The sequence below is a fragment of the Rhipicephalus sanguineus genome, chromosome 2 (genome assembly GCF_013339695.2).
Source record: "Rhipicephalus sanguineus isolate Rsan-2018 chromosome 2, BIME_Rsan_1.4, whole genome shotgun sequence".
Lineage (NCBI taxonomy): Eukaryota > Metazoa > Arthropoda > Arachnida > Ixodida > Ixodidae > Rhipicephalus > Rhipicephalus sanguineus.
This window is the reverse complement of record NC_051177.1, coordinates 87,324,059-87,349,838: the sequence shown is the minus strand read 5'-3', so window position 1 is coordinate 87,349,838 and position 25,780 is coordinate 87,324,059. Positions and strand designations below refer to the sequence as shown.

At 48.4% G+C, this 25,780-nt stretch overlaps 1 protein-coding gene across 5 annotated transcripts in view; it reads left to right on the top strand.

Annotated features, from left to right (window-relative positions):
* The window catches only part of LOC119383307 (pumilio homolog 2), a 129,921-nt gene that overhangs the window by 32,698 nt on the left and 71,443 nt on the right, over positions 1-25,780 (top strand). For all 5 annotated transcript variants that reach the window (XM_037651382.2, XM_037651383.2, XM_037651384.2 and 2 more), the window contains 3 exons: positions 3,313-3,598; positions 16,489-16,737; positions 21,133-21,273. In XM_037651382.2, coding sequence (XP_037507310.1) covers positions 3,313-3,598; positions 16,489-16,737; positions 21,133-21,273 — 676 coding nt within the window. The remainder of the gene's footprint in view (positions 1-3,312; positions 3,599-16,488; positions 16,738-21,132; positions 21,274-25,780) is intronic.

The window sequence follows — 25,780 nt, the reverse complement described above, 5'->3', positions numbered from 1 at the left end:
CACACATCGATGGCGCCGAGTGCGCCACTTGAACGTGGCGGCATACGCACGCCGCTGCCTTGCAGCAACGACGCACTGCACTTGTTGCACCAGCTCCTCCTTGATAGTATCGCCAGGCATCCGTCGCATCGGTCGTTGTTGTGCTCGTGTGTTAGGCCTGCCGCGCGTTGTGGTGTGTGTAACGATGGCTGCAGACGCGAAGAAACGGACGACCCTGACTTTTGCAGCAAAACTGGAAGCAATCCAGCGCGTTGAGAATGGTGAGAAGAAGTCGAGCGTCGCGGACGGGTTAGGCATACCAAGGAGCACATTGAGTACTCTGCTCAAAAACAAAGCCGACATAAAGGCCAAGGCCGAGAAGAGTCAGCACTCGGGCGCGCGGCGTGTACGCAAAGCTGCTTTTGAAGATGTTGAGAAGTCTCTCCACAAGTGGTTCATGGACGCAAGGGCCCGAAATATTCCTGTATCGGGGCCGATGTTGCAACAGAAGGCAAAGAACTTTGCATTCATTCTCGGCGTCGAGAATTTCAGTGCGAGTAGCGGTTGGCTACAACGTTTTAAGACTCGTTTCAACATTGTCGGGAAGACTGTGTCGGGAGAGAGTGAGGACGCCAATGATGAAGAAATTCAGAAGTGGCTTGATCATGAGTGGCCCAAAGTTCTCGCCAAGTATGAGCCGAGCCAAATCTTTAATGCTGACGAGACGGGCCTGTTCTGGCAAATGCTTCCGCGGCAAACGCTGGACACTCGCGGGGACAAGTGCCACGGGGGCAAGCAAGGCAAGGCCCGTGTGACGGTCCTATTGGCTGCCAATATGGATGGGAGCACGAAGCTGCGGCCACTTGTAATTGGCAAATTTAAAACCCCGAGGTGCATGCGGAACTGCCCCAATATTCCGGTGACTTATGCCTGGAATAAGAAGTCGTGGATGACGAGGGATATTTTCCTCAAGTGGCTGAAGGCGTGGGATTCGGACCTGGTGCGTCAGGGACGGAAGGTATGCCTTATCGTCGATAACTGCACGGCACACCACACCGATGCCCAGCTGAGCAACATCGAAGTGGTATTTCTGCCGCCCAACACCACTTCGAAGCTCCAACCGTTGGACCAGGGCATTATCCGCACATTTAAGTCTATCTACAAGCGTCGGCTGATCGACATTTTGCTTGTAAGACTCCGGATGGGCCAAGATCTGAAGATCGATCTTTTGGGCGCCATCCAAATGCTCAAGGCGTCGTGGGAAAACGTCAAGCAGTCGACGATAGCCAACTGCTTTCGGCATGCGGGCTTCGGTGGACGCACTGACGAAGCATCAGTGGAAGAATCCGAGGAAGCTGGGTTGGCATGCGCAGATGAAGAAAGCGAGCTCGCCGAAACGTGGAGCAAGCTGGAGAGCTTTGTTGGTGCGGAGCCGCAAAGCATGTGCATCGAAGACTTCGTTGGAGGTGACGACAGCACTGGTACAACGGCGGAGCTAACGGATGTAGAGATCGTCGCCAAAGCTACCGCTGAGCAGCCGAATGAAGACGCTGCCGAGGTGGATCCCGCAAGCGCTGATGGTGCCCCGCTCCCAACATCAGCTGAGGTCGTAGCCGCTTTGGCCCTTGCGCGCCGCCACTGCAGCGCGATTGAAGGCACCGGCCTTTCACTTGTGGATCGCCTGGACTATGTTGAGGACGCAGTCGTCAAACACGCCATTGCCAACAAAAAGCAGGCTACTCTTTTTCAGTATTTTAAGCCAACACAATAAATACTTTGTTTGAATCTTCAAGTGAGTATTTACTGCACCACGATTGGTTCGTTGGTTGTTTTCCACAAGTTCTTGACGCATTTTTTACGTGATATTTTATATTGAATTCTGGATATATCGAACTATTTCGCGATCGCCGTGCCGTTCGATATATCGAGGTTCGACTGTACTCAAATCTAAGCCGACCCCACCCCCCACTTTCGCACATCGTTTCTTCGAAAAGAAACATCGGCTTAGATTGAAGAAAATACGGTAGTTATCACAAATTACAGACAACATATTGGAGAAATGGGCCTGTCTTGACCTCAGGAATTTATTCAGGAACACAGTAAAAAAAAAGACCTGATGGAAATCTGATAAGTGGTTCTTGAAATATATTCTTCCTCAGCACCACTGCCAGCAAAATAATGAATAGCGAGAAAACTGGCCTTGAATGTTGCGAGTGCATTTTTGGATCTAAGCTGACCCTGCAGATGCATTTTTATACACTTCCATCTGTTGCTGCCTCTCCTTGTTTTGTTTTCTGGCTTTCTCCATGTTGGGATTGTGATCACTGCGAGGTTGATTTAAAACGTCAACCGCATTTCAGCTACACATTCATGTACTGATGGAGCACAAAGAAGGTACAAGCACTGGCAACATCAATGCAGTTGTCTTGTATCGGTAGAATAGAGGCTACTTGGCTGAGAGAAGGGGGGTCATAATCGTTTACTTGCTTCACTATGGGGACAAAATAAATATAACGGGACAGAATTAATACACCGCTCCAGCGCAGCGCACCACACACGTAGTGTCTTGAGCGTGACTACCCACACATCCCATTGAGCAGGAACAGGACACTTCTCAGGCAGAAAGCACGACACGAGATGGTAAACACTGGTGTAGAACTCGGGGGAAGTGCCATGAGTGATAACAAGAAACCAAGTGAAACAAAGGTCGGCTGTACGGCGGCAGCAATGAACAAAAGTGGCACTAGCCTTAGCAAACGACTCATTGAGCAACTGCCAAGGAGACTAGAGCATCATCGCGCGCAGCAGCCAATAGCAGCCACTTGTTCATGCAATTCCTTGAGGAGCACGCGCTTAGTCTTATCGCAGCTTTGTGACTGAGATGCGGGAAACTGAAAGCTCCTGTGAGCCACTTGAACGTAAGCGAATCATGCTCCTACTGCGCCACCACCACTACAGCCGAGGGCGTAAAAAAAAAAGCGCAGGAATTCATGAATAAAACAAAACCAAGATGGTGCCGGCTGGTTGAATGGTGCAGGAACAGTGCTTGCTCAAAGTTGGCCTTGTTTCAGCACTTGTTTGGCCATTGCAGCAGCTGCCGATGCTCGTTGTTTGAAGTAACTTTACAATGAATTAGGCATTGCTAATTTACAATGAATTAGGCATTGCTAATTAGGAGAGCTAGTTCATTACGCATAAGGCCCAAATTTACCAGTTTTTAAAAGAAATTGAGTCTTTAATTTTTCAGCTGTCAAAGGCTGCGTCCACCCTTAATTGCAAGTGTGGAACTGGCAGTTTAGGGAAGTTTGTGTGGGTTGACTTGTTGCTTTGCAGCTGTACCAGCAACACCAGCAGCAACAGCAGCAGCAGCACCAGACACAACACCAGCAGCAGCAGCAACAGCACCAGCAACATGCTCAGAGAGGTCAACCTGGAGGTCCCATGGCGCTGGTACCAGGTGCCCAGTACTCCATGGGTCAGGGGCAACAGCAAGGGGGTGCACTAGGCGTTCCACCCCCCACGGCACCCACTCCTTCACCCTTCGCACCCCCTTCCACACCATACCTGCTTAACCAGGACCCTTACGGAGCACCACCCCATCCTCTGGGCATTGTCACAGGTTAGTACTATGCATGCTGCTGACTGGGATATTGACCCAAATCATTTGGTGGGAAGACTCAACACTGGCATTTGGCATAAGACTCCATTGATCGCTGTGGCACCATTCTTCGCAATAGTCATTGCTAGACCTAGTGACTAGTGCAGGGACTGCACAGGAATTGCAAATACCAGATGAGAGATATTGGTTCAGTATTAATGTATTAGTCAGGCTTATGTGGCATATCTGCCATTAATTTGGACAAATATAACCATTGCTTGCGTTTCGTGCTATCCTTACTAATGCTGTCCTCTTGGAGTGTCAGTGTTTTGGAGTGGACCTATTTCTTTAGGGGGGAGGGGCTACCTTTGGATACCAACTTTTTTGTTTATTGAGATATCTTAATGAAATTTTCAGGATAGACTCATAGCAAAAGTATTAGAAGAATTACAAAATTTCATGAAGTTATGTTCACTGGTTCTCAAGTTATGGCAGTATGTTATAATAGTGCACATGGTTCTCTTATCCCAAACCTGGAGAACTTTCAAAAGGTGCTGGAACTGTGAAATTAACTACAGTAAAAGCTCGTTAATTCGGATTTCACGGGACCGGAAAAAATGTCCGAATTAACCGAATGCCGAATTAACGAATGAACAGGAAAAACAACATTAAAATTAAGTTGGAGAAGCATACCTTTATTTGCTGAAGTATTTTGTAATGGTCGTCTGCGTTTTCACGCAGATTCCGGCTTACATTACAATTTTTCTTAACTTTTCCAAATGGCCAACAGCACGCAAACTGTCGGAAGTGCTCAGGCAAACGCCCTCTAATATCAAAAGCGCCTCCGAGACTTCCCGTGAGGTGCGATGAGGTCGCGACATCCTTAATAATTTCTTGATCGGGCAGGAGACCAGTCGTGGCGACACAATCATCAATCACGATGTAGACCTAGAGGGTCATATCTGTGGGAAGGGCAGCATCAAAGGTCGGGCAGTCATCGTCGGTGCCTCGTCGATGCCATCAGCTCGTCAGCTACTGCCGCATGCTCGGACCTCACATGTAAACACGGTCACAACGGGCGAAAAAAAAAGAGAACTCCGCAAGAAGCGACGGTGCCGACACAACACAGGGGAAAATGGCGTCGGAGGCGCAGTGGAGCGAAGAAAAGAAAGAAGACGCCAACGTTCGGTGACGCTGCGATCGCCCCCACTAGTTGATAACGATGGCGATGTCACTCAGGTTTCCGTTTCGCTCCTGTGGTCCAGCGCTGCTTTACCACACTTTTGTGTAGCGGCAGCCGTCAGCATTCGTCCAAATTAAGCAGTGCGGAGCCCAATTCTGACGAATTAACGAAGGTTTGGTCCCATAGATTAACATGCACTTTGGCAGGGGACCAATAGAGCCGTCCGAATTTCCAAATTAACGGGTGTCGAATTAACGAGCTTTTACTGTATGATGATTCCCAGATTGATACTTCAGGGGGTAACAGAGCCCTTTTTTTTAATTTCCTTGCTGAAAAGTTTTAGCAGACCGTCGAATTTAGTGTTGGTGATGAGGATATTATCAATCAAATTTTGATTAACTATAATAAATAACAGACAGAATATATTGAAAAAATGGGCTTGTCACCTCCTCAGAAATTAATTCAAGTACATAATAAAAAAAGACTTATGGAAATTCAATGAGTGGTTCCAGAGATATGGCTGGGATAAGCAGCCTCACTAGCCAAAAAAGTCATTTTGAGAAAACGTTTGAAAGTTTTGAGCACATATGCACAGTCGATCCCGGATATATCGAACTCGGATATATCGAATTATTGGCTATATCGAACAGTTGAGAAATCCCCTTGAATTTCCCATGCAAAAGTATGGGGTTGGTGTGCACGTATATCAAACTCCCGCACAGCGAAACATCCGCTATATCGAACACTGCCCCACGCCGAAGTCCAGAAAGTGCATTTTTCCTAACAACTATTCAACATTTTTCGGCCGCGTTCTTATAAGTTCCAATCCCTCGTCGCTTGCAGGTGACGAAATGGCGTTGCTCTAGTTTGTTGGTAGCGCTTGTCAGTTCACCGGTATATTTGACGCGCGGTCCGAAGGTTTTAACGCATGGGCTAGTGTTTTTCAAAGAGGCTGATTGCCGAGGGCACCAAAATGAGAATTCGAAGCGACTTCGAAGTCTTGTTGTAATGTTTGCATTCCCTTCCTTGTCTCTTCGCGCACGATGGCATGCGGGCCCGCAAAGCATGTCCTTCGAGATCCGCAATCTCGTGACGTATTTTTAGTGTTTTCGGTTTTAAAACGCCGATCTCGGAGGCTACGCTATTTTTTTCGCATTTCTCTCGAAAGTAGCGGCTGCCTTCTGCAAAGCCACAAGTGCCAGCGGTGCAGCGTTGTCTCTTGCAGAATGTGTACTGTGTGTACTTCGCGCTTTGTTCTCGATAAATCGTCATTCAGGAGTCGAACTAAACATTGTCCCGCTCGTAGCGATAAAAATGATGACCGGTGCTTGAAACGACATCAAGTAAAACACCGTCGTGCACTGTTTCCTTACCGGCCTTGGTGCCAGGTGACGACTTCGGGGGCGTCATGACCGCCTACTACGGCGTACGGTGCGTGAGTGAATTTTACGACTTAGCGTCTCCGGGCTCCGTATCGGACGGGAGCACAGCGAGTGACTTCATCGGTGCAGATAACGACGTAGCTGTTTCTGACTGCATCGATGCCGAGATCATAGCTGACGTTGCCGGTGCTGCGGAAATGGACCCGTGCGGTTTGAAGATGCCGGCCGCCGCTGCCACCGCTAAACCCTTTACCGCGCTACCGAGCTCGCATCAGCGTTCAGCGTCGATCACCGCTGTTGTGGCGGAAGGTGCTGAATTTACTTACTTGGAAAGCTTATATAATATTGACGATGACTTGATGAATTCACGGCGCGCAAGAAACAAGACAAGTTGATGGACTTTTTTCATGCAAAATAAAGTGCGCTAACTTGCAAAAGAAGTTCTCGCCTTGTTCTTTAGCATATGTGAGCGAATCGTCATGTTCGCGCTTTTTACGATTTCAGAAAACTGTGTCGAGGACTGCAGTGCTTTAATTAAAGCCTTAAATACGCATATTTCGTATTTCGAATTATCGATATATCGAACTATTTCGCGATCCCCTTCGAGTTCGATATATCCGGGATCGGCTGTAGTTCTAAAATGATCCTGCAGCATAACTGGAGGTGTCCTTTGGCACTGTCTTTCTTTGCCGCCTTTCCATCTTCTCTAGTGATCGATTCTTAGCCTTTTTCAAGCGCAGAGAATCTTTCTCGGCTGCCCGTTATATTGTAATGTGATTAGGCCATATGCTGTGGTGCTTTGCCAGCTTTCTTGTATTCATGCTATGACTAAGTCTTTATTGCAATCGATCATTGAATAATTTTTATAGGATACTAAGAGTGGCTCTCATCATGACAGCCTATCCCTTCCTCCTAAATAACAGGCAATTACGGCCAAGACATTGCGGGAATAGAAATTCCTTAGCTGTTTATTCAAGACGCGAATTGGGCAGATGTAAATTCATCTCCCTGCTTCACTCAAGCTCACTTGTAAACCTTGACTGTGATGCGCTTCACAATTCACCCGGTTGCGGCGAACACGGTTATCTGCGAGGCTTTTATTTTTTTTCAGATGATTAATGAGAGCTTGCGGCGATACCACGCACGGCTCCAAGCGCGCCTAAATTGCATCAACAGTGCTTTATTTCACCTCCAAGTGCTCAGCCGCGGAGTCCGGGAAATCTGCACACGATGTTCTGGGTCGCGGCATTCGGTGACGATGCGCAATATCCCTAGGTGCGGCGATGAAAAATCGGCGCGCAGCCTGTTTGGTCTCGCATTTCGGCACGCCGACGCGCGGCCGCTGCGCGACGAGCTTGGCTGTGGGGTCCACTGCCAATGCGTAAAATTACCATCCACGGTTCCGAGGAGCCGGCGGGCGATGCGCTGCGTTGCTTACGAAGAAGCACACTGCCGCGGTTCCTCTAACGCGTTGTTCTTGCCCGCAAAGTTTGAGGTTCGTCTCGCACGCCGGCGCCGTGAGCGGAGTTAGGCCTAACGCCGACTCCGAGCAGTAAACGCGCCGGCCGCGGTGCCCGATGTTTGTTTCGAAGTATGTAATGCGTGGTCGCGAGTACAAGGAGTCGTCCCACGATTATCTTCGTCACTACGTACGAAGTGTTGATAGCAGTACCTCCAACCGCTGATCCGACGAGTCAACTAAAGGGTCGGACCAAGACGCGCGCTTACGATGTTCGCTACGAGCGCGGTGTGCCATCGTAATCTGATAGAACTTCCGCTTGCAGCTCCTAACTAAAACGAAGTTCTATGTGATCATCGACTTCGAGCCGTGAACACATAACGAGTGCGAACGCGTCATGAAGACCGCGACTTTCGACAGCCGTGACCTCGCGAAGCACAAGCAGCAGCTGACGATCCCCCGAAGCGAGCATCGGACCAATGTTGAGGCGCGCTGGGGCAACATGGTGGACGCGGCCAATCGGAGGCCTCGAAACGACCTTCGGAAATTTGCTTTTTGTGCGCTTGTTTTCGAAAGGATGAGCCAGCTGAGGCGGGGAATTCGAAGACTGAGAACTGCACGTTCCGACGAGACCAAAATATCGGCGAACGGTGGTGCCGTTGCGGAGCTATTATTTTTTGAAAATGAGTTTTTTTTTTTTTTTTGCGATTTCCGCAATAACTTTCGCCACCATGGCAGGCGTAACAAATTTTTTAAAGCACTTCTACGTGGTTTTCGGTGAAGATATTTTGGAATCTGATAGAAAAGGGTCTACAGAAACTGAGAATGCGGTTTTAAAAAAAAAAATCGATTTTATGCCATTTTTCGCAATACGAAAGCCGCGTCCCCCCTTAAGTGCCTTTTGTACCTGAAGGCAATACCATAGTCCCTCAGTACTTTTTTATGGTCACGAAACTTCGGGCCAAGTTTGGTATAGGGACATAGTCTCCCGCCAGGGGCGTTAGTGCAGACAAGGGGGCTTTCATCGCGGCCGCTTAAACGGCTTTTTGGTGCGTCAAGAGGTTTCCGCGGCGGCGACTCGCTCTGGTGGCTTCACGGACATATTTCCGTGGCTTTTTTATATACTGATCACCCATTGCGTATAGGCAGCGTACTCGTATCTGCGCGTAGCGGCCATAAATGTCTGTTCGGTTGCGGCAGTGTTCTATTCCTTTCGATCGCGGCGAAATCTGCGTGCAGCCACGCCCTGCACGCTGATTTAGCGAAGACTGCGCGGTCATGCCTTTTTGACGCTTTTTATTTTCCACGAGGCTGTAGCTGACGTCAGCGGAAGAACCGCGACCAACACAACCGTATGTACGACGGGTGTGAATCCCGTCTCTTCGCCAAAAAACGTACTGACGCGCGCAACTTAAGCGATGATACTTTCTCCCGGCGATTTATCCATGCTTTGAAAAAAGACTTAGCTTAAATTCCTCTGAATATACATGACCGAGTTAAACGTTACTGGTATATTTCCATGCGCCACCAACGCTCGGCGTAGGAAATACCACGTTAGAGAAAAAAATTGTACACGGCCCATGCGTCGCTAAGGTCTGTCTCGGGCAGACTGCACGTACAAAACTCTGAAGTGAATATCACAACAATATTGTAATAATATGAGCGAAAACTCTGATAACGCTCTTTTACCAGCCTCGGTGGCTAAGCAGCTAAGATGTGCTGCTAAACATGCTTGTTGAAGCGCTCGCATTCCAGGGAGATGAGGCGCAAAAACATGTGTACTTAGATTTACAGGCAGATTGCAGAGCCATATGGCGTAGTTTCTTTTTTTTTTCTTTCTTGCAAAATGGCTAAGGACCCTTGCACTCTGCGAAGTGCCAAGCGATTGTATAATGTATTTTCCCAGCCATGCTCTACAGCAGCTTCTTTCACTTGGACGAAAGTTGAACAAGGGTCTTGTGCAGCTGTTTGATCTAGAGGAAATATTCAATCTTTTTAGCACTTTATTAAAAGGTGAAAGCCAGTGGGCTTCATCTATTCTATATATTCATAACAAACAGTAAATTGCTGGCTATAATCATTTTATTTTGAAAGCAGAAACTGAAGGCAAACAGTGAAGAACTTAGCAGCACAAACAACTGTTCCGAAGCGCTGCACACAGCCTCCTCTGTTTTGCAAGCTTTGTCCTCAGCCTTGTTTACCGTCGGCATACTTTCTGCAGAACAAGGGGAAAAACACAAAGGTTTACGAAATCCATCACGTTTGCTCAACTTGCGTTATAATCAGCGTGCTGAAGAACACAGAAGAGCAAGCTGCGTAAAACTGCAATATTTACCATGATTTACTGCATCCAATTCGTCGGAGATGTCCACGCGGATCCTCTGCGCAGCATTTTCCCCACTGGAATTCTCCGAAGACTCCCAACGACGCTTGACCGGCCGCCTGTGAGGCAACTGCCGAGGTGCCGGCTTCTTTTTGGCCAAGTAAGCCGGGAGACATTCAAATAATCGAGGTAAAGCGCCGGCCCTCAGCTTCACTCTTTCGCGCGGCAACCTCTTCTATAACGCATTCGTCTTCGCGAATGTCCTCGTTATAGAAATGTTTTTCGGATGCTCGAGCACCGCACACACGCGATAAAACGACGCAAACAAGGCGAACACAGCACACCGTCGCCGCGCTGGCCTTGACGAGCGCCTTGTTCGCCGGAGCGACCGTGTGGCACGCAGGACGTCTTCTGCATCGTTCGTCACGTTGCCGCTAAGTATTCGTCACGTTTGAATACGATAAGACGCACAGGAAGCACCGCACACACGCGATACAGCACGACACACAAAAGCAAACACACCACGCCGTCGCCTCGCCGACTACTTCGACGAGTGTCGCAGGTGCCCCCCTAACACTGGTGGCGCCGCCCCGCGGTCAAAGTTGGTGGCGCACAAAGCTCTCCCATAGAGTGACGGGGAAGTTTCGTGACCAGTAAAAAGTATTGAGGGACTATGGCAATACATACATAACATGGCCTGAAAGGGGAATGAGAAGCAACGAATCAGTCGTCATTTCAGTGAAGCTACAGATTCTTTAAAAAGGAATTGTTGCGTCTGAAGTGTGTTCTATTCAAAATTATTTCCACAGTATACAGTGAAATCTTGGTACAGTAAAAGCTCGTTAATTCGACACCCGTTAATTCGGAAATTCGGATAATTCGGACGGCTCTATTGGTCCCGGCCAAAGTGCATGTTAATCTATGGGACCAAACCTTCGTTAATTCGTCGGAATTGGGCTCCGCACCGCTTAATTCGGATAAATTCTGACGGTTGTCGCTACACAAATGTGTGGTAAAGCAGCGCTGGCACCACTGGGGCGAAACCGAAACTTGAGTGACATCGCCATCGTCATCAGCTAGTGGGGGCGATCGCGGCGTCACCGAACGTCGGCGTCTTCTTTCTTCGCTCCACTGCGCCTCCGACACCATTTTCCCTTGTGTTGTGCCGGCACCGTCTCTTCTTGCGGAGTTCTTGTTTTTTCCCGTTGTGACCGTGTTTACATGTGAGGCCCGAGCATGCGGCAGTAGCCGACAATGGCATCAACGAGGTGCCAGCCGAGTCCACCGACGGTGACTGCCCGACCTTCGATGCTGCCCTTCCCACAGATATGACCCTTCAGGACTACATCGCGATTGATGATTATGTCGCCACGACTGGTCTCCTGCCCGATCAAGAAATTATTAAGGATGTCGCGACCTCATCGCACCTCACGGGAAGTCTCGGAGGCACTTTTGATATTAGAGGGCGTTTGCCTGAGCACTTCCGACAGTTTGCGTGCTGTTGGCCATTTGGAAAAGTTAAGAAAAATTGTAATGTAAGCCGGAATCTGCGTGAAAACGCAGACGACCATTACAAAATACTTCAGCAAATAAAGGTATGCTTCTCCAACTTAATTTTAATGTTGTTTTTCCTGTTCATTCGTTAATTCGGCATTCGGTTAATTCGGACATTTTTTCCGGTCCCGTGAAATCCGAATTAACGAGCTTTTACTGTATAACGAACTTAGGGGAACGCGGAAAAATGTTCGTTATTCTGAAAGGTCGTTATAGTGAAAGCCCAAAAGTTTACCATAGCAATAGAATTTCAGTAACGCAAACGTCCTACCTTTGCAACGGTACGTCCTTGAACACGTTTCTCACAACAATGCACACTTGAACGTCAGACAAGGCACGTTTATTTGAAATAGTCCGTGATCGTTTTTTTACGGGTGCAGCACAAACTCTGCGTCACGAATGATTCTAGACCGTCCGCATTTTTATGCGCCGCTTCAGTCGCTGTGCCGCTTTTTTCTATGAATATGCGGAGTTTCCTCAAGTAGTCCAACGCATCCGTGGCCGACACAGACTCGTCACGATCTTCGGGTGCTACCGTGACATCGTCGTCCGTGCCATCGCTGCAATCCTTTATCTTTGAGAATCGGGGCGATCGTCAACCGCGCCACTTCACGTTCTTTAGCCACGACGGCTTGTTTCTTCCCGTCTTCTATTTCACGAAGAATGTCTACTTTCTCACTCAAAGAAAACTGCTTCCGCTTCTTCGCCGTAGGAGGAGTTGTTGAGTTCAGGGCAACACGAACGCCGGGAAGCACTTCCAATGCAGTAAAATACGCAGAAGACTGATACAGGTGACAGCACGCGAACAACTGATAAAGCAAGCAAGTAAAACATTCAACGATATGAGAAACAGCGCGACACACAGGACAGTGAAAGACACGGACCAAGCGCTGTCCTGTCTTTCACTGTCCTGTGTGTCGCGCTGTTTCTCGTATCGTTGAACATGTACCAACCGGCCCAAATATGCACCTTAGTGAAGTAAAACGTGATGCAGGAAAAAAGAAAAGCGGTGTCTATTTGTACTTTTTTTTTTCTTCTCCCGCACCGTCTCGGGTTTTCCGAGCCCATGTTCCCCGGCACTCCGCTTACAAAACCTGATGCTTCGTCGCCTCCGCAACGGAGGAAAAAAAAAAAGTTATCCGCCCACGTCCTTCTCCTCTCGCGCTTCTCGGGTTTTTGCGGGAGGGCGTCCGCTCTTCGCGCTGCGTTGTCTGCTAGCTTACAGCTCAGACTGCCATGACCAATACACTGAAATCTAAGAATCCTCGCATTTCAGGATATAAGTTCGTAGTACTGACATGTTAAGATGACACGGGAATTAAATAACGATCGTTATTCTGAAAAGTTCGTTATTCTGAAGTTCGTACTAGTGAAATATTTTTACATTGAAACTATAAGGAGTCAGCACGGGATTTCTTAAAAGTTCGTTAATCTGAAATGTTCGTTAATGTGGTGTTCGTCGTAACGAGGTTTGACTATTGGAAAATGGTTTGACTTCATGTGTAGTGCTATTTCACGCAACATCAATGTGCAGAGGTACAGCAGGTGCAGTACTGACATACAGTGGAACTTCGATTATACGACTTTCTGGGGACCGCGCAAAATCGTCGTATAATCCGGGCGTCGTATAATCGAAAAACCGAGAATATAGGCAGTGACGGTCATTTTTGCCCCACAACAGCGGGCACATAATGCCTAAGAAAGTCCGCGGCACAAACCTACGCTGCTCCGAGGAACGTAGATTAAATTAATTGAAAAAATGACAACCACGCATTTTATCGGAGGTGTGAACGAACCTTTATTTCTCACCTTTAAAAAAAATCTGTGATTTTCTTCTGAGAGTTTGCCCAGCCACGACGCATCAGCTTTCTTTCGATAGCTGCAACATCTGGCAGCAAGTCGCCGATCTCATCGCGTGCGCAAGCAAACCGCCGAATGTGGTCAACGTAGCACAACACGTCCGCGTAAGTCGGAACGGACACGCTAGCCTCTGCAGCGTCGTCCATCTCTTCCTCGTCGGAAGTTCCCGCAGTGTCGGGACGCACAGTTTCGATAATGTCATCCAGCGACACTTCACTGCACACTGCAACGTCGTCGTCGGCACCAACATAGTCCGCGAAAGATCCAGGCAGCTCCAGGCTGCCGAACTCTAGTTCATCGTCAACAGGCAGTGCAGCTTCACTGGTAGAACAAGCACCACTTCTATTAAAGCCGCAGTGCCTGAAGGAGTTGGCGATAGTTTCTGGCGTGACTGCGTCCCATGCACTAGCAATGTAGTGCATTGCATCAAGCACAGAAAGCTTCTTATCCAACTGCTTGCGTTCCATGCCCGCCAGCCGACGCTGCACCAGAAACTTCCGATATTTCTGTTTCATGCACTTGATGACGCCAGCGTCAAGTGGCTGCAGCTGGCTAGTGCAATTGGGGGGCAGAAATACAACTTTCACATTTCTCAAATGCGACATATCTGATGGATGGCATGGCGCATTGTCAAGCAGAAGAAGAATCTTTCTGTTCTTAGCCCCCATTTTGGAGTCCAGCTGCTGCAGATATGTAGAAAACATAGCAGCCGTCATCCAGGCTTTCCGGTTGAACGTGTACTGGCACGGCAGCCTTTTCAAATTCTTGAAGCATCGCGGCTTCTCAAACTTGCCGATCACGAGGGCAAGAAGCTTTTCAGAGCCGTCTTCATTAGCGCAAAGCAATACGGTAAGACGCTCTTTGCTTCGCTTACCCCCATGACAGCTCTCTCCTTTGAATGCCAATGTCTGTTCTGGCTGCATATTATAAAATAATCCAGTTTTGTCCGCGTTGAACACGTCGGACGGCTTGTATTCCCGTATCAATTCCGGCAGCAATGCAGTCCACTTTTCTACAGTGTCGGAGCTGACTGACGCGCTCTCTCCACAGCAGCGGCTGTACACAACTCCACTGCGTTTTTTAAAGCGATCCAACCAGCCATTGGAGGCTTTAAAGTCGTCAATGCCGCAGCGCAATGCAACTGTCTCAGCCTTCTCCTTCAAAATTGCGCCATCCACGGCGATTCCTGAACTGCGGGCCTGACGCAACCACTCAACGAGGTCCTTCTCCATGGCAGCATATTTGCCATCTTTCGCAGCCTTCCTGTTCAGGCCGAACTTTGCCGCATTTAGTAGGATGCTGTCCTTCTTCGCGAGGATCGTTTTCAGCGACGACTCGGGATTGTTCAGGTCGCGGGCAATGCTGGCCTTTGTTGCTCCGTTCCGCTGCTCTGCCTCCTCGATTATGCGAAGCTTTTCTCCGAGCATCAGCGGTTTTCGGTTCCGCGAAATTGCGAGACGCAGCACTCGCAACCAAGAATTCGAAAGCTTCCTCGCACACCAATGTCCGAACACAGAAAATTTTGCACGTGGACACAGCAGCTGCGGCGCAGCACAACCAACCGACGAGGCAAACACGTGAAGGAATGGCTGAATGGCAGCACGGCAGTAGGCCTATTCGATTTGCAAGCTTCGACCAATCGCGAGCGGCTAAAACGCCCCAGCCCTCTGGTAGCTAGACAGCGGCGAGTTCCGGTTCCCGCGGCTGTCGCAAACATTGGCTCAACAATCGCCGTTCAACACGTCCGGTATAACGACACGAAATCTAGTGAAAGTTATCGCATACTAGAAAGCGAGCTCGAAATTATCTGCCATGTTATCTGCTCACAACGGTCACTACAAAACCACCCAAAAGAAGAGAGAGAAAAAAAAAAAGGCGACAACGGAAGTGCGCAGTGCAATGAGACAAAACGAATGCGCTCCGGCTGGCTCCGGCCAACGTTGGCTCTGGCTAGCTATGGCCGACCGCGTGTCGAAAAATTGAAGAGGCCCTGTGGTGGCAGCGCGGATACGAACTCGGTTCCTCGGTTTCCCGACTTTTTTCGCCCGGCCGCAGTGTGTTTGCGTGCCAGCCCGCGTCATCGTAGGTCTTTTTTTTTCTCGGACAGTCCAGCGAAGCGTCGTACGAGGCGGGGCTGGCGTAAAATTGCGTCGTACAATTGAGGTTTTTTATACATTATTTCTATGGGGGTTTTGCTGGGACCAAGCCAATTCGTCGTAAAACGCGGGTCGTCGCAGGACCGGGGGACGTATAATCGAAGTTCCACTGTACATACTGCCACCATTCCTGAACTCTGCTAAATAAAAAAGAGTATTTTGAGCAATGTGTGTGTCTCATGCACATGTTGTATAGGGTACTCTTACAGTGACGATGTTCGCTGAAGCCCAACTATGGCAATTTTTTTTTTACCTAAAGATAATGTCAATTATATGTTCCTGAAATGCCTGTATAGCATATCTCATAGTAAAAATGTTCAGCAAATTCTAAATAAGCAATAAAGGGTAAAAGCTAAACAGAGTTGGAGCAGGAGCATATACTAGTGTGATGTCTAACATGGCTCTATTATGAAGGCCCACAGCCTTTGGCTTAGATTCAACTATACTCAGTTACAACCTAAGACAAAACGTCTGCTTTGCCCACAGCCATCTCTGTCCCTGCCACAGAGAGCTTGCTTTAGGGCTCTGTCCTGCGGCGCTTACTCATTTTCGTGAGGTCAAGCACATCTTGAGTGTTTCCAATAGCTAACTTTCCCCATACAGACTTACGTTTGTGTCGCTGGCTTTAGGCAGCGACACAACGGCTGGCTTTAGGCAGGAAACTTGAACGTCCTGCTAAAATTCGTCAGGGATTCTGACATCGCTTCTCAGCCAAACGTAATGTTTTAGGTAGTAAAGACGAACCTTTTAATTCTTAATATGCGTAGGATTTGCATCAGTTGAGAAAAGGTACTTAGGGTTTGAGCGGAAACCAGTTAGCACGACTGTCTGAAGGGTGGGTGCGCCACGGTTCTGTGGGCTGAGCTGCCATTTTTTCCTAAGTTGTAACCGAGTATGAACACTGGTAATTGATGCTTGAAGATGTAGAATGTCTTGTTTATCCAGGTTCCCCTGTATGTTGTACATTGGAATGTGCACTCTTGTGTATGTGCAGGCCCAGCCATGATGCCACAGTACTATGGAATGCCTCCGTGGGGCATGTTCCCAACGCCAGCAGCAGCAGGCCTCTTGCAGGGACAGGGGGGCCAGGGTGCACCACCCCAGCAGGTGCCCCAACAAGTGCAGCAGCAGATGCAACAGCAAATGCAACAGCAGGTGCAGCAGCAGATGCTCAGAGGCAGCGGGGCACGACCCATGACACCACAGGGAAGCGGCGAGGCACTGTCTCAAGCACCCCCAGGAGGTGAGCTGTGCAGATGCACATTGCAGGGCAAAAGAATGAAGGAACTGTGCAGCACTGGTGTAATTACTGTTGTCAGCCAGTTTTCAGATGCCCATTTTGTTTAGACCTGCTTGGTTTTTAGAGAGTTTAAACACGTCCAGTATTTAGGTATGCGCAGTCATGTTCTTATAATACTGTCGATCCCGGATATATCAAACTCGGATATATCGAATTATTGGCTATATCGAACAGTTGAGAAATCCCCTTGAATTTCTCATGCAAAAGTATAGGGCTGGTGCACACGTATATCAAACTCCCGCACAGCGAAACATCCGATATATCGAACGCTGCGCCGTGCCAAACTCTAGGGAGTGCATTTTTCCTAACAAATATTAGTCATTTTCGACTGCGTTGTGTCAAATTCCGATCACTCTTTGCGAGCAGGTGACGAAAACGCGGTGTCGTTGCATTACATTGATCTGGTTGGTTGCGCAGCGCTTGCGAGTGCACCGGCTTGTTTGATGCGCAATCTGTAGGTTGTAACACGCGTGCATAGTGTTTTTCAAAGGGGCCGATTGTCGAAGGCACTAAAATGAGATGAATGTGGAGATACTCGGCAGCCTCGTTGCAATGTTCGCATTCCCTTCGCTGTTTGTTCGTGTACGATGGCATGCAGGCCCGAAAAGCATGGCCTTCAAGATCCGCAACGTCGTGACGTATTTTTGGCGTTTTCGATTATGAAACACACATCTCGCAGGCTACGCTTTTCTTGCTTTTCGCGCCAAAGCAGCGGCTGCTTGCTGCAGAGCTACAAGTGCCATCACCATCGCTTAGATGTCGACGGTGGGGACTTGTTCCTTCGTTGATTGTGGGCTGCGTTGTCTCTTGTGGCTTGAAGACTCATGTACTTTTCGCTTCGTTCCTGACAAATCCTCATTCAGGAGTCGAACTAAACAGTGGGCGCCTCGTAGTGATAAAATGATGACTGGTGCTTGGAACGACGTCAAGCAAAGCACCGTCATGAACTGTTTCCTTGCGGGCTTTGGTGCCAGGTGGTTGGGTGCGTCATACGACCGCTGACAACGGCGTACGGTGCCTTAGTGAATTTTGCGACTAAGCATATCCGGGCGTTCTCTTGGACGGGAGTGCACCAAGCGACTTCATCGGTGCAGATGACGTCGCTGTTTCTAACTGTGTTGATGCCGCGATCAAGGCTGACGTTGCCGGTGCCGCGGAAGTGGACCCATGCGGTTACGAAGATGTCAACGCTGCCGCTAAACAACCTTTTCGCTCCAGAGCTTGCATCGGCGTTCAGGGTCAGTCACCGCTGTTGTGGCGGAAGGTGCTGAATTTGCTTATTTGGAAAGCTTCAATGATATTTAGGATGACTTGATCAACTTAAGGGGGGACGCGGCTTTCGTATCGCGAAAAATGGCATAAAATCGATTTTTTTGAAAATCGCATTTTCAGTTTCTGTAGACCTTTTTCTATCAGATTCCAAAATATCTTCACCAAAAACCACGTAGAAGTGCTTTAAAAAATTTGTTACGCCTGCCACAGTGGCGAAAGTTATTGCGGAAATCGCAAAAAAACACTGATTTTCGAAAAATAGCTCGGCAACGGCGCCACCGTTCGCCGATATTTTGGTTTCGTCGGAACGAGCATTTCTCCGTCTTTGAATTCCCCACCTAGCTGGCTCCTCCCTTTGAAAACAAGCGCACAAAAAGCAAATGTCTGAAGGTCGTTTCGAGGCCTCCGATTGGCCGCGTCCGCCATGTTGCCCCAGCGCGTCTCGCCATTGGTCCGATGCTCGCTTCGGGGGATCGTCGGCTGCTGCTTGCGCTTCGCGAGGTCACGGCTGTCGAAAGTTGCGGTCTTTATGACGCGTTCGCACTCGTTATGTGTTCACGGCTCGAAGTCGACGATCACGTAGAACTTAACTACGTTTTAGTTAGGAGCTGCAAGCGGAAGCCCGATCAGATTACGATGGCATGCCGCGCTCGTAGTGAACATCGTAAGCGCGCGTCTCGGTCCGACCCTTTAGTTGACTCGTCGGGTCAGCGTTTGGAGGTTCTGCTATCAACACTTCGTACGTAGTGACGAAGATAATCGTGGGACGACTCCTTGTACTCGCGACCACGCATTTCGTACAACAAACATCGGGCACCGCGGCCGGCGCGTCTACAGCTCGGAGTCGCCGTCAGGCCTAACTCCGCTCACGGCGCCAGCGTGAGAGACGAACCGCGGCAGTGTGCTTCTTCGTAAGCAATGCAGCGTATCGCCCACCGGCTCCTCGGAACCGTGGATGGTAATTTTACGCATCGGCAGCGGACCCCACAGCCAAGCTCGTCGCGCAGCGGCCGCGCATCGGCATCCTGAAATGCGGGACCAAACAGGTGGCGCGCCGATTTTTCATCGCCGCACCTAGGGATATTGCGCATCGTCACCGAATGCCGCGACCCAGAACATCACGTGCAGATTTCCCGGACTCCGCAGCTGAGCACTTGGAGGTGAAATAAAGCACTGTTGATGCAATTTAGGCGCGCTTGGAGCCGTGCGTGGTATCGCCGCAAGCTCTCATTAATCATCTGAAAAAAATAAAAGCCTCGCAGATAACCGTGTTCGCCGCAACCGGGTGAATTGTGAAGCGCATCACAGTCGAGGTTTACAAGTGAGCTTGAGTGAAGCAGGGAGATGAATTTACATCTGCCCAATTCGCGTCTTGAATAAACAGCTAAGGAATTTCTATTCCCCCAATGTCTTGGCCGTAATTGCCTGTTATTTAGGAGGAAGGGATAGGTTGTCACGATGAGAGCCACTCTTAGTATTCTATAAAAATTATTCAATGATCAATTGCAATAAAGACTTAATGATAGCATGAATTCAAGAAAGCTGGCAAAGCACCACAGCATATGGCCTAATCACATTACAATATAACGGGCAGCCGAGAAAGATTCTCTGCGCTTGAAAAAGGCTAAGAATCGATCACTAGAGAAGATGGAAAGGCGGCAAAGAAAGACAGTGCCAAAGGAGACCTCCAGTTATGCTGCAGGATCATTTTAGAAATGCATATGTGCTCAAAACGTCGTTTTCTCAAAATGACTTTTTTGGCTAGTGAGGCTGCTTATCCCAGCCATATCTCTGGAACCACTCATCGAATTTCCTTAAGTCTTTTTTTATTATGTACTTGAATAAATTTCTGAGGGGGTGACAAGCCCCTTTTTTCAATATATTGTGTCTGTTATTTATTATAGTTAATCAAAATTTGATTGATAATATCCTAATCACCAACACTAAATTCGATGGTCTGCTAAAACTTTTCAGCAAGAAAATTCAAAAAAAGGGCTCTGTTACCCCCTGAAGTATCAATCTGGGAATCATCATAGTTAATTTCACAGTTCCAGCACCTTTTGAAAGTTCTCCAGGCCTGGGATAAGAGAACCATGTGCACTATTCTGACATACTGCGGTAACTTGAGAACCAGTGAACATAACTTCATGAAATTTTGTAATTCTTCTAATGCTTTTGCTGTGAGTCTATCCTGAAAATTTCATTAATATACCTCAATAAACAAAAAAGTTGGTATCCGAAGGTAGCCTCCCCCCTTAACGGCGCGCAGGAAGCAAGACCAGTTTACGGACTATCTTCGTGCGAAATAAAGTGCGGTAATTTGCAAAAGAAGTTGCCAGCTTGTTATTTAGCATATTAGTTGTGAGCGAATCGTCATGTTAGCGCTTGTTACGAATTCCGGAAACTGTTTCGAGACCTGCAATGCATTAATATAAGTTTTAAATACGCATATTTTATATTTTGAATTATCAATATATCGAACTATTTCGCGATCCTCTTCAAGTTCGATATATCCAGGATCGACTGTACTACCCTTGGAACTCAATATAACGAAACAGGATACCGTAAAACCTTTTTACGGCATTGCTGGATTTTTACAGACAAGAAAAGAATGAATATGTTGGTGCCAAAAAAATTCGAAATATTTATCGTAGTTTCCTTCTTGCCCAAATCATGGATTGCCTTCTGGGTTGTAAAAATGCGTGCACATGACCTCACATCATGTTCTCGCACGCCTCAGAACATCAAGCGCATGTTGTTTATTGAGTCGTTGCTGAAGAACACATTTTCTCTTTCCTCGCTGGTCAAACCATCAAGCTGGGAAGTCGACAGATCTCTAGCAGTGTCCTCCACAGTACGCGAACCGCAGGTCGCACAGTCTTCATCGATGTGGTATATTCTTTAAAAAACTTGGGAATTCAGTACCATTTTTGTGTTTTCTCTTTGGTTTTTGCTTGTTTTGTTTACTGTGTCTGATTGTTTTCATGGTTGGTGTGTACGTAGCATTTGAGTGCGAGTTGTGTCAAAGGGACAAGCCACAGCATTGCCTTGTATGTTCAACTGCAGGAGGCCAGTATCAAATGCTGGCGCCTCCCTACTACGACCAGAACGGATCGCTAATGATGGGTAACACACGGGCAGTCCGCCTCATGCCGCCGGTGCTGGTAAATCCGGGTGCACCAGGAACGAGCGCTCCCAGCCAACCTGGTGAGTGAGACACTGAAGATCACTGCCCTCCCGTGACTCAGTGGAGGCATTAATTAAGGGAGGGGGGCATGGCAATGAAAACTATTTTTGTTATTTATGGGAATAAAATTACGAACTTTGGCATGCAGATGTGATTTATTACAGTTGCCGACCGATAAATCTGACACCGATAATTCGGACATGCTCGGTAATTCGGACAGTCGCGCGGCACCGCTGATGATCCCATAGAAGTAGGGTCGTGCGAATATTCGAAACTTTCGAATATCGAAGCGAATAATATGATATTCGATTCGACCTTCGAATCGAATATGACTATTCGAAAACTTCGAATATTTTCGAAGTATTTCGAAGTCTGTTAAAACGTGAAAAAAATAAATAAAACCACCAATGTGCCGCGATATGCACGGCAAAAAAAATGTCCCCTTTATTTGTGAAATAACCTCCGCTACCTTGCGTATATTCCATGGTGACGGTCGTTGCAAAGGCTGCAGCAGACTGGCGGCAGGCCCGCCCTCGAGCAACGTTTCAATGTTTCTGGTATAAACGTTGCCCTCGAGGTTCGCTCGCTCGTTCCGACACCGGCGGAGTGTAGATTCGCCGTTTAAAGACTCTAGGAGCTTCATAATTCGTGAGCTTTTCTCAGCATGGCTTTCCGTTTGAAGCGGAAAAGAATAAACACTAATGCCGAGCCCTGATCACCCCTGCACGCCAATGAGGCCACCAGTGCGACAAGCGTACGTCCGATGCAGTACAGTACCGGATGAATGCCCTACTAGCTGCCCTAACAGCCATTGCGAGAAACTACGCTAACAGAGCGTACATTGACGCAATAGGGGTGCAATCGCGGAACGATGCTATTTCCGATTCCATGCCATATTCTATGCTATTCTTATCATCCACCACTCACGGCTGGCTGATCGCGTTGATAACGCGGACGGACCGTCGTTCTGACCACTGGCCAAGCGCGAAAAGCACGAAAGGCATTGGAATCGGAAATAGAATCGTTCCGCGATAGCACCCCAGAGCACCAGAGAACATATACGAACTTGTGATGGATTCGGATTTGGATGTGCGTGTACTTGTTGCCACCACGCATCCCAAAGCCGCTGAAATTCGGTTTCCGTTCAAATTAAGCGCGCCGCGGTTTTGTTTTTTCTTGCTAGCGTATTTGATTATAACGCGAAGGTGGACTTGCAACGACAAAAACTTCTAAAAGGAAAACTTGCATAGTGATCGAGTAGATATGTAAAACTATTTTAGGACGGTAAAATAAAGGAAGCTGATACCTTAGCGGTAGTAGGTATTCAGTCAGGCAACCCCTAGCCGTCATAGCCCTTTGTGTTTTGTTTTGCGCTTGTGAACGTGCTCGGCGCATGTGTCTTTGCTGCAAGTGCTGAACTTTGGGGAAAACAACAGTTTGGTAGCCCTGTTGCTCGATTGCGTGCACGACTGGCCTAGCGCAACCATGGACGAGCCGGCGCAACGGGTATTCCGGAGTCCCATCTGGGAGTTCTTCGAGCGCGGGGCCAGTGACGCGACCTGCGCCTTAAAACACCTACAGGCACTACAACCACCCTCGTCAATCACCTGAAGCGTCACCCTGATCCATTCAAGCAATTTGAAAAGCTCCGTGCCGCCGAATGCTCAAAAAAGGCGAGTGGCCCAAAAAAGACGACGGCCACGAAGACGGCAGACGCAAGTGCAGCGAGCTGCAGTTACTTCAAGCCGACCTTAAAAGGTGACAGTCAGCGCGCAAAAATGCTAACTACGAAGGTTGCACAGTTCATGGCCGCTGGCTTGCATTCGTATTCTATCGTCGAGGAGCCCGGCTTTTTGTCCTTGATGCACGCTGCAGTGCCAGAGTACAAAGTCCCATCGAGGACTACGTTTTCCAGGAGCGTCATACCAGACCTTTACGCCAAGGAAAAAGAGCGGATTAAAGGTGCGCTGCGCCATCACTTCGACCATGGTACCCCATGCTACTCGGTCACAACCGACGGGTGGTCGTCTAGGCCTGGGGATAGTTACGTCTCGTTTACATGCCACCTGCTCGATGAAGAGTTCACTCTTCACAATTACCATCTTGCATGCCGGCACATGCCCGAGGGCCATACTTCTGAAAACTTGAAGAACGTCCTCCTTGATTTAGCCGAGGAATGGGGACTGCCTCAAGGCATACCAGTCTTCATTGTAACTGACAATGCCAGAAACTTCCTGGGTGCTGCATTGCGAACAGGATGGTTAAGCATCCAATGCTTTGCGCACACCTTGCAACTGTGCATAAACTGTGCAAAGCGAGATACACCAAACTTCGAGCAGCTGTGCATCAAGGCACGTGGAATTGTATCCTACTATAAGAGGAGCTCCCTGGCCAGGAATCGCCTCAAAGAACTGCAAGCAAGCATGGGCTTAGAACCCGTTGAAGTAATCCAGGACGTGGTAACACGTTGGAATAGTGAGTATGCAATGATGGCTCGCCTTTTAAAGCTTCGTCGTCCGATTTCCGTGGACCTGTCCGAACAGGACACAATGGAAGACTTTACCTCAACTGAATGGCGGCTCATGACGTCTGTGACGTCAGTCCTTAAGTGCATTGATGATGCAACGAGAGAGAGTTGCTCTGAAAAGCACCCAACACTTTCTCAAGTGGTGCCGCTCGTGCACTGCATGCAGCTCCTCCTCGCCCAGCAAGAGCGGAGTTGTGGGGAGGAGTCTGTATTTGCAGGAAACCTCCTTCGGGCCATCAAGTGTAGGTTTGGGGACATTAAATTGCAGGTGCCATATGCCCTGAGCACAGCACTAGACCCCCGATTTAAAGCAGTGTGCTATGATGCCACATGCGAGAAACGATGGTTAAAGAGTGAGCTCTGCTCAGCTTTGGAAAAGAGTCTGCCTCAACAGAACGATGAAGAGGAGCCAAGTGTGAGCAGTGCATCTGCAGAAGCTGCGTCATCGAGCAGTGATGTGTGGAGTGTGTTTGGAACTTTGGCTGGTTCGAATACTGCACCAACTGGCTCTGAGAGATTGAAGAAGGAGGTGGAGGAGTACCTCCATGCACCTGTTCAGCCTCGTTTGGACAATCCTTTCCTGTGGTGGAAAAATATTGGCAAGGCCAAGTACCCATCCCTCTACAACATAGCTCGGCTCTACCTCTCAGTGCCAGCTACTCAAGTGTCCAGTGAGAGGCTGTTTTCAACCACAGGGAATGTTGTCACGGCACGAAGAGAGCACCTTCTCCCCGAGTATGTAGAACAGTTGGTGTTCGTGCACAGCAACATGCGCTAGGATGTTTGGCCGGACATCTGTTTATGTTTATTTATTCACAATACCCCAAGGACCCCCTTACGAGGGCATTACATAAGGGGGTGGGTGCTAATAAATTTGAAAATGAAAAGTCTGATGTCTGTCTATTTCTGATCCCCTACTTTTATGAAGGGTCAAAAGATTTAGTGGGTGAAACAGCTAGCAAAGGTTATTGTAACAAGGTAACGTAGTTCATTCTGTCAATTTTTCTCTCGTGAACTTTGTCTCTCAGGTATTCGCTTCGATTCGAAAATATTCGCTTCGCTTCGAAATTATTCGAACGAGGTAACTATTCGATTCGTATTCGCTTCGAAGTGAAAAATCACTATTCGCACATGCCTACATAGAAGTAATGTGTAAAGACAACCGATATTCCGGACAGCTGCGAGATCTACATTCGATAATCCGGACCCTGTCCGAGACTGTCGCGCACGCCGAATTGCAGCCATTATCTCCTCTGGCACCCGTACCATACAAAGTATGGCCTCAGAGATCAAAACGAAAGCTAATTGGTGATCTATGAGGCTTTATTTCGATCACTACTTTATGCCTCAGAGATTTGTGATTGGAAATGCCGATCTTGGAGGCACTGGTCAACTCTGGGAAATCGTATCGACATCGCGAATATCCTACATGCCGGTTCCTGTATTCCCGCGCTGCGCTGCTATCGCCGCCATTCTGTCTTATGCGTCTGCGGTAAAGCGTTCTGCGCGCGCGTTCATTTTTATCTTGAGACTTGCTTTATTTTACGCTCTGCTGTCTCAAAAGATCCGAGTTAAATGGCGCCAACGGTGCCCTCACAGACAGCGCCGAAGGCCGTGCCGACGACAATGAAACGTAGCAGACACAGTCAACTGTCGATTTTTCGGACATGCTCGAAAATTCGGACGCTTTCGCGGCACCATCACCAGCCCCATAGACGTCAGTGGTCAAGAATGTCGGAAATTTCGCACGCTAAAGCTCTTCGGCGTCCGATATTTTGGACTTTCTGTCCAAATTGCAGGTCCGAAAGGCAATAATTGAAGCCCCCACCTCTGCCGCGTTTATCATCATGTAGGTTTGAACCAACGCTTTCGCGAGTCGACCTTTTTGTGGCAGTAGCAGAGTCCGAAAGTCAGCTTTGTCGCGATGCCGAAGTGTTATGGGGTGAAGCGGACCAGAAATGCAAAGGGGCCATTATCACGGCGCCGTGCGGCGATGTCTT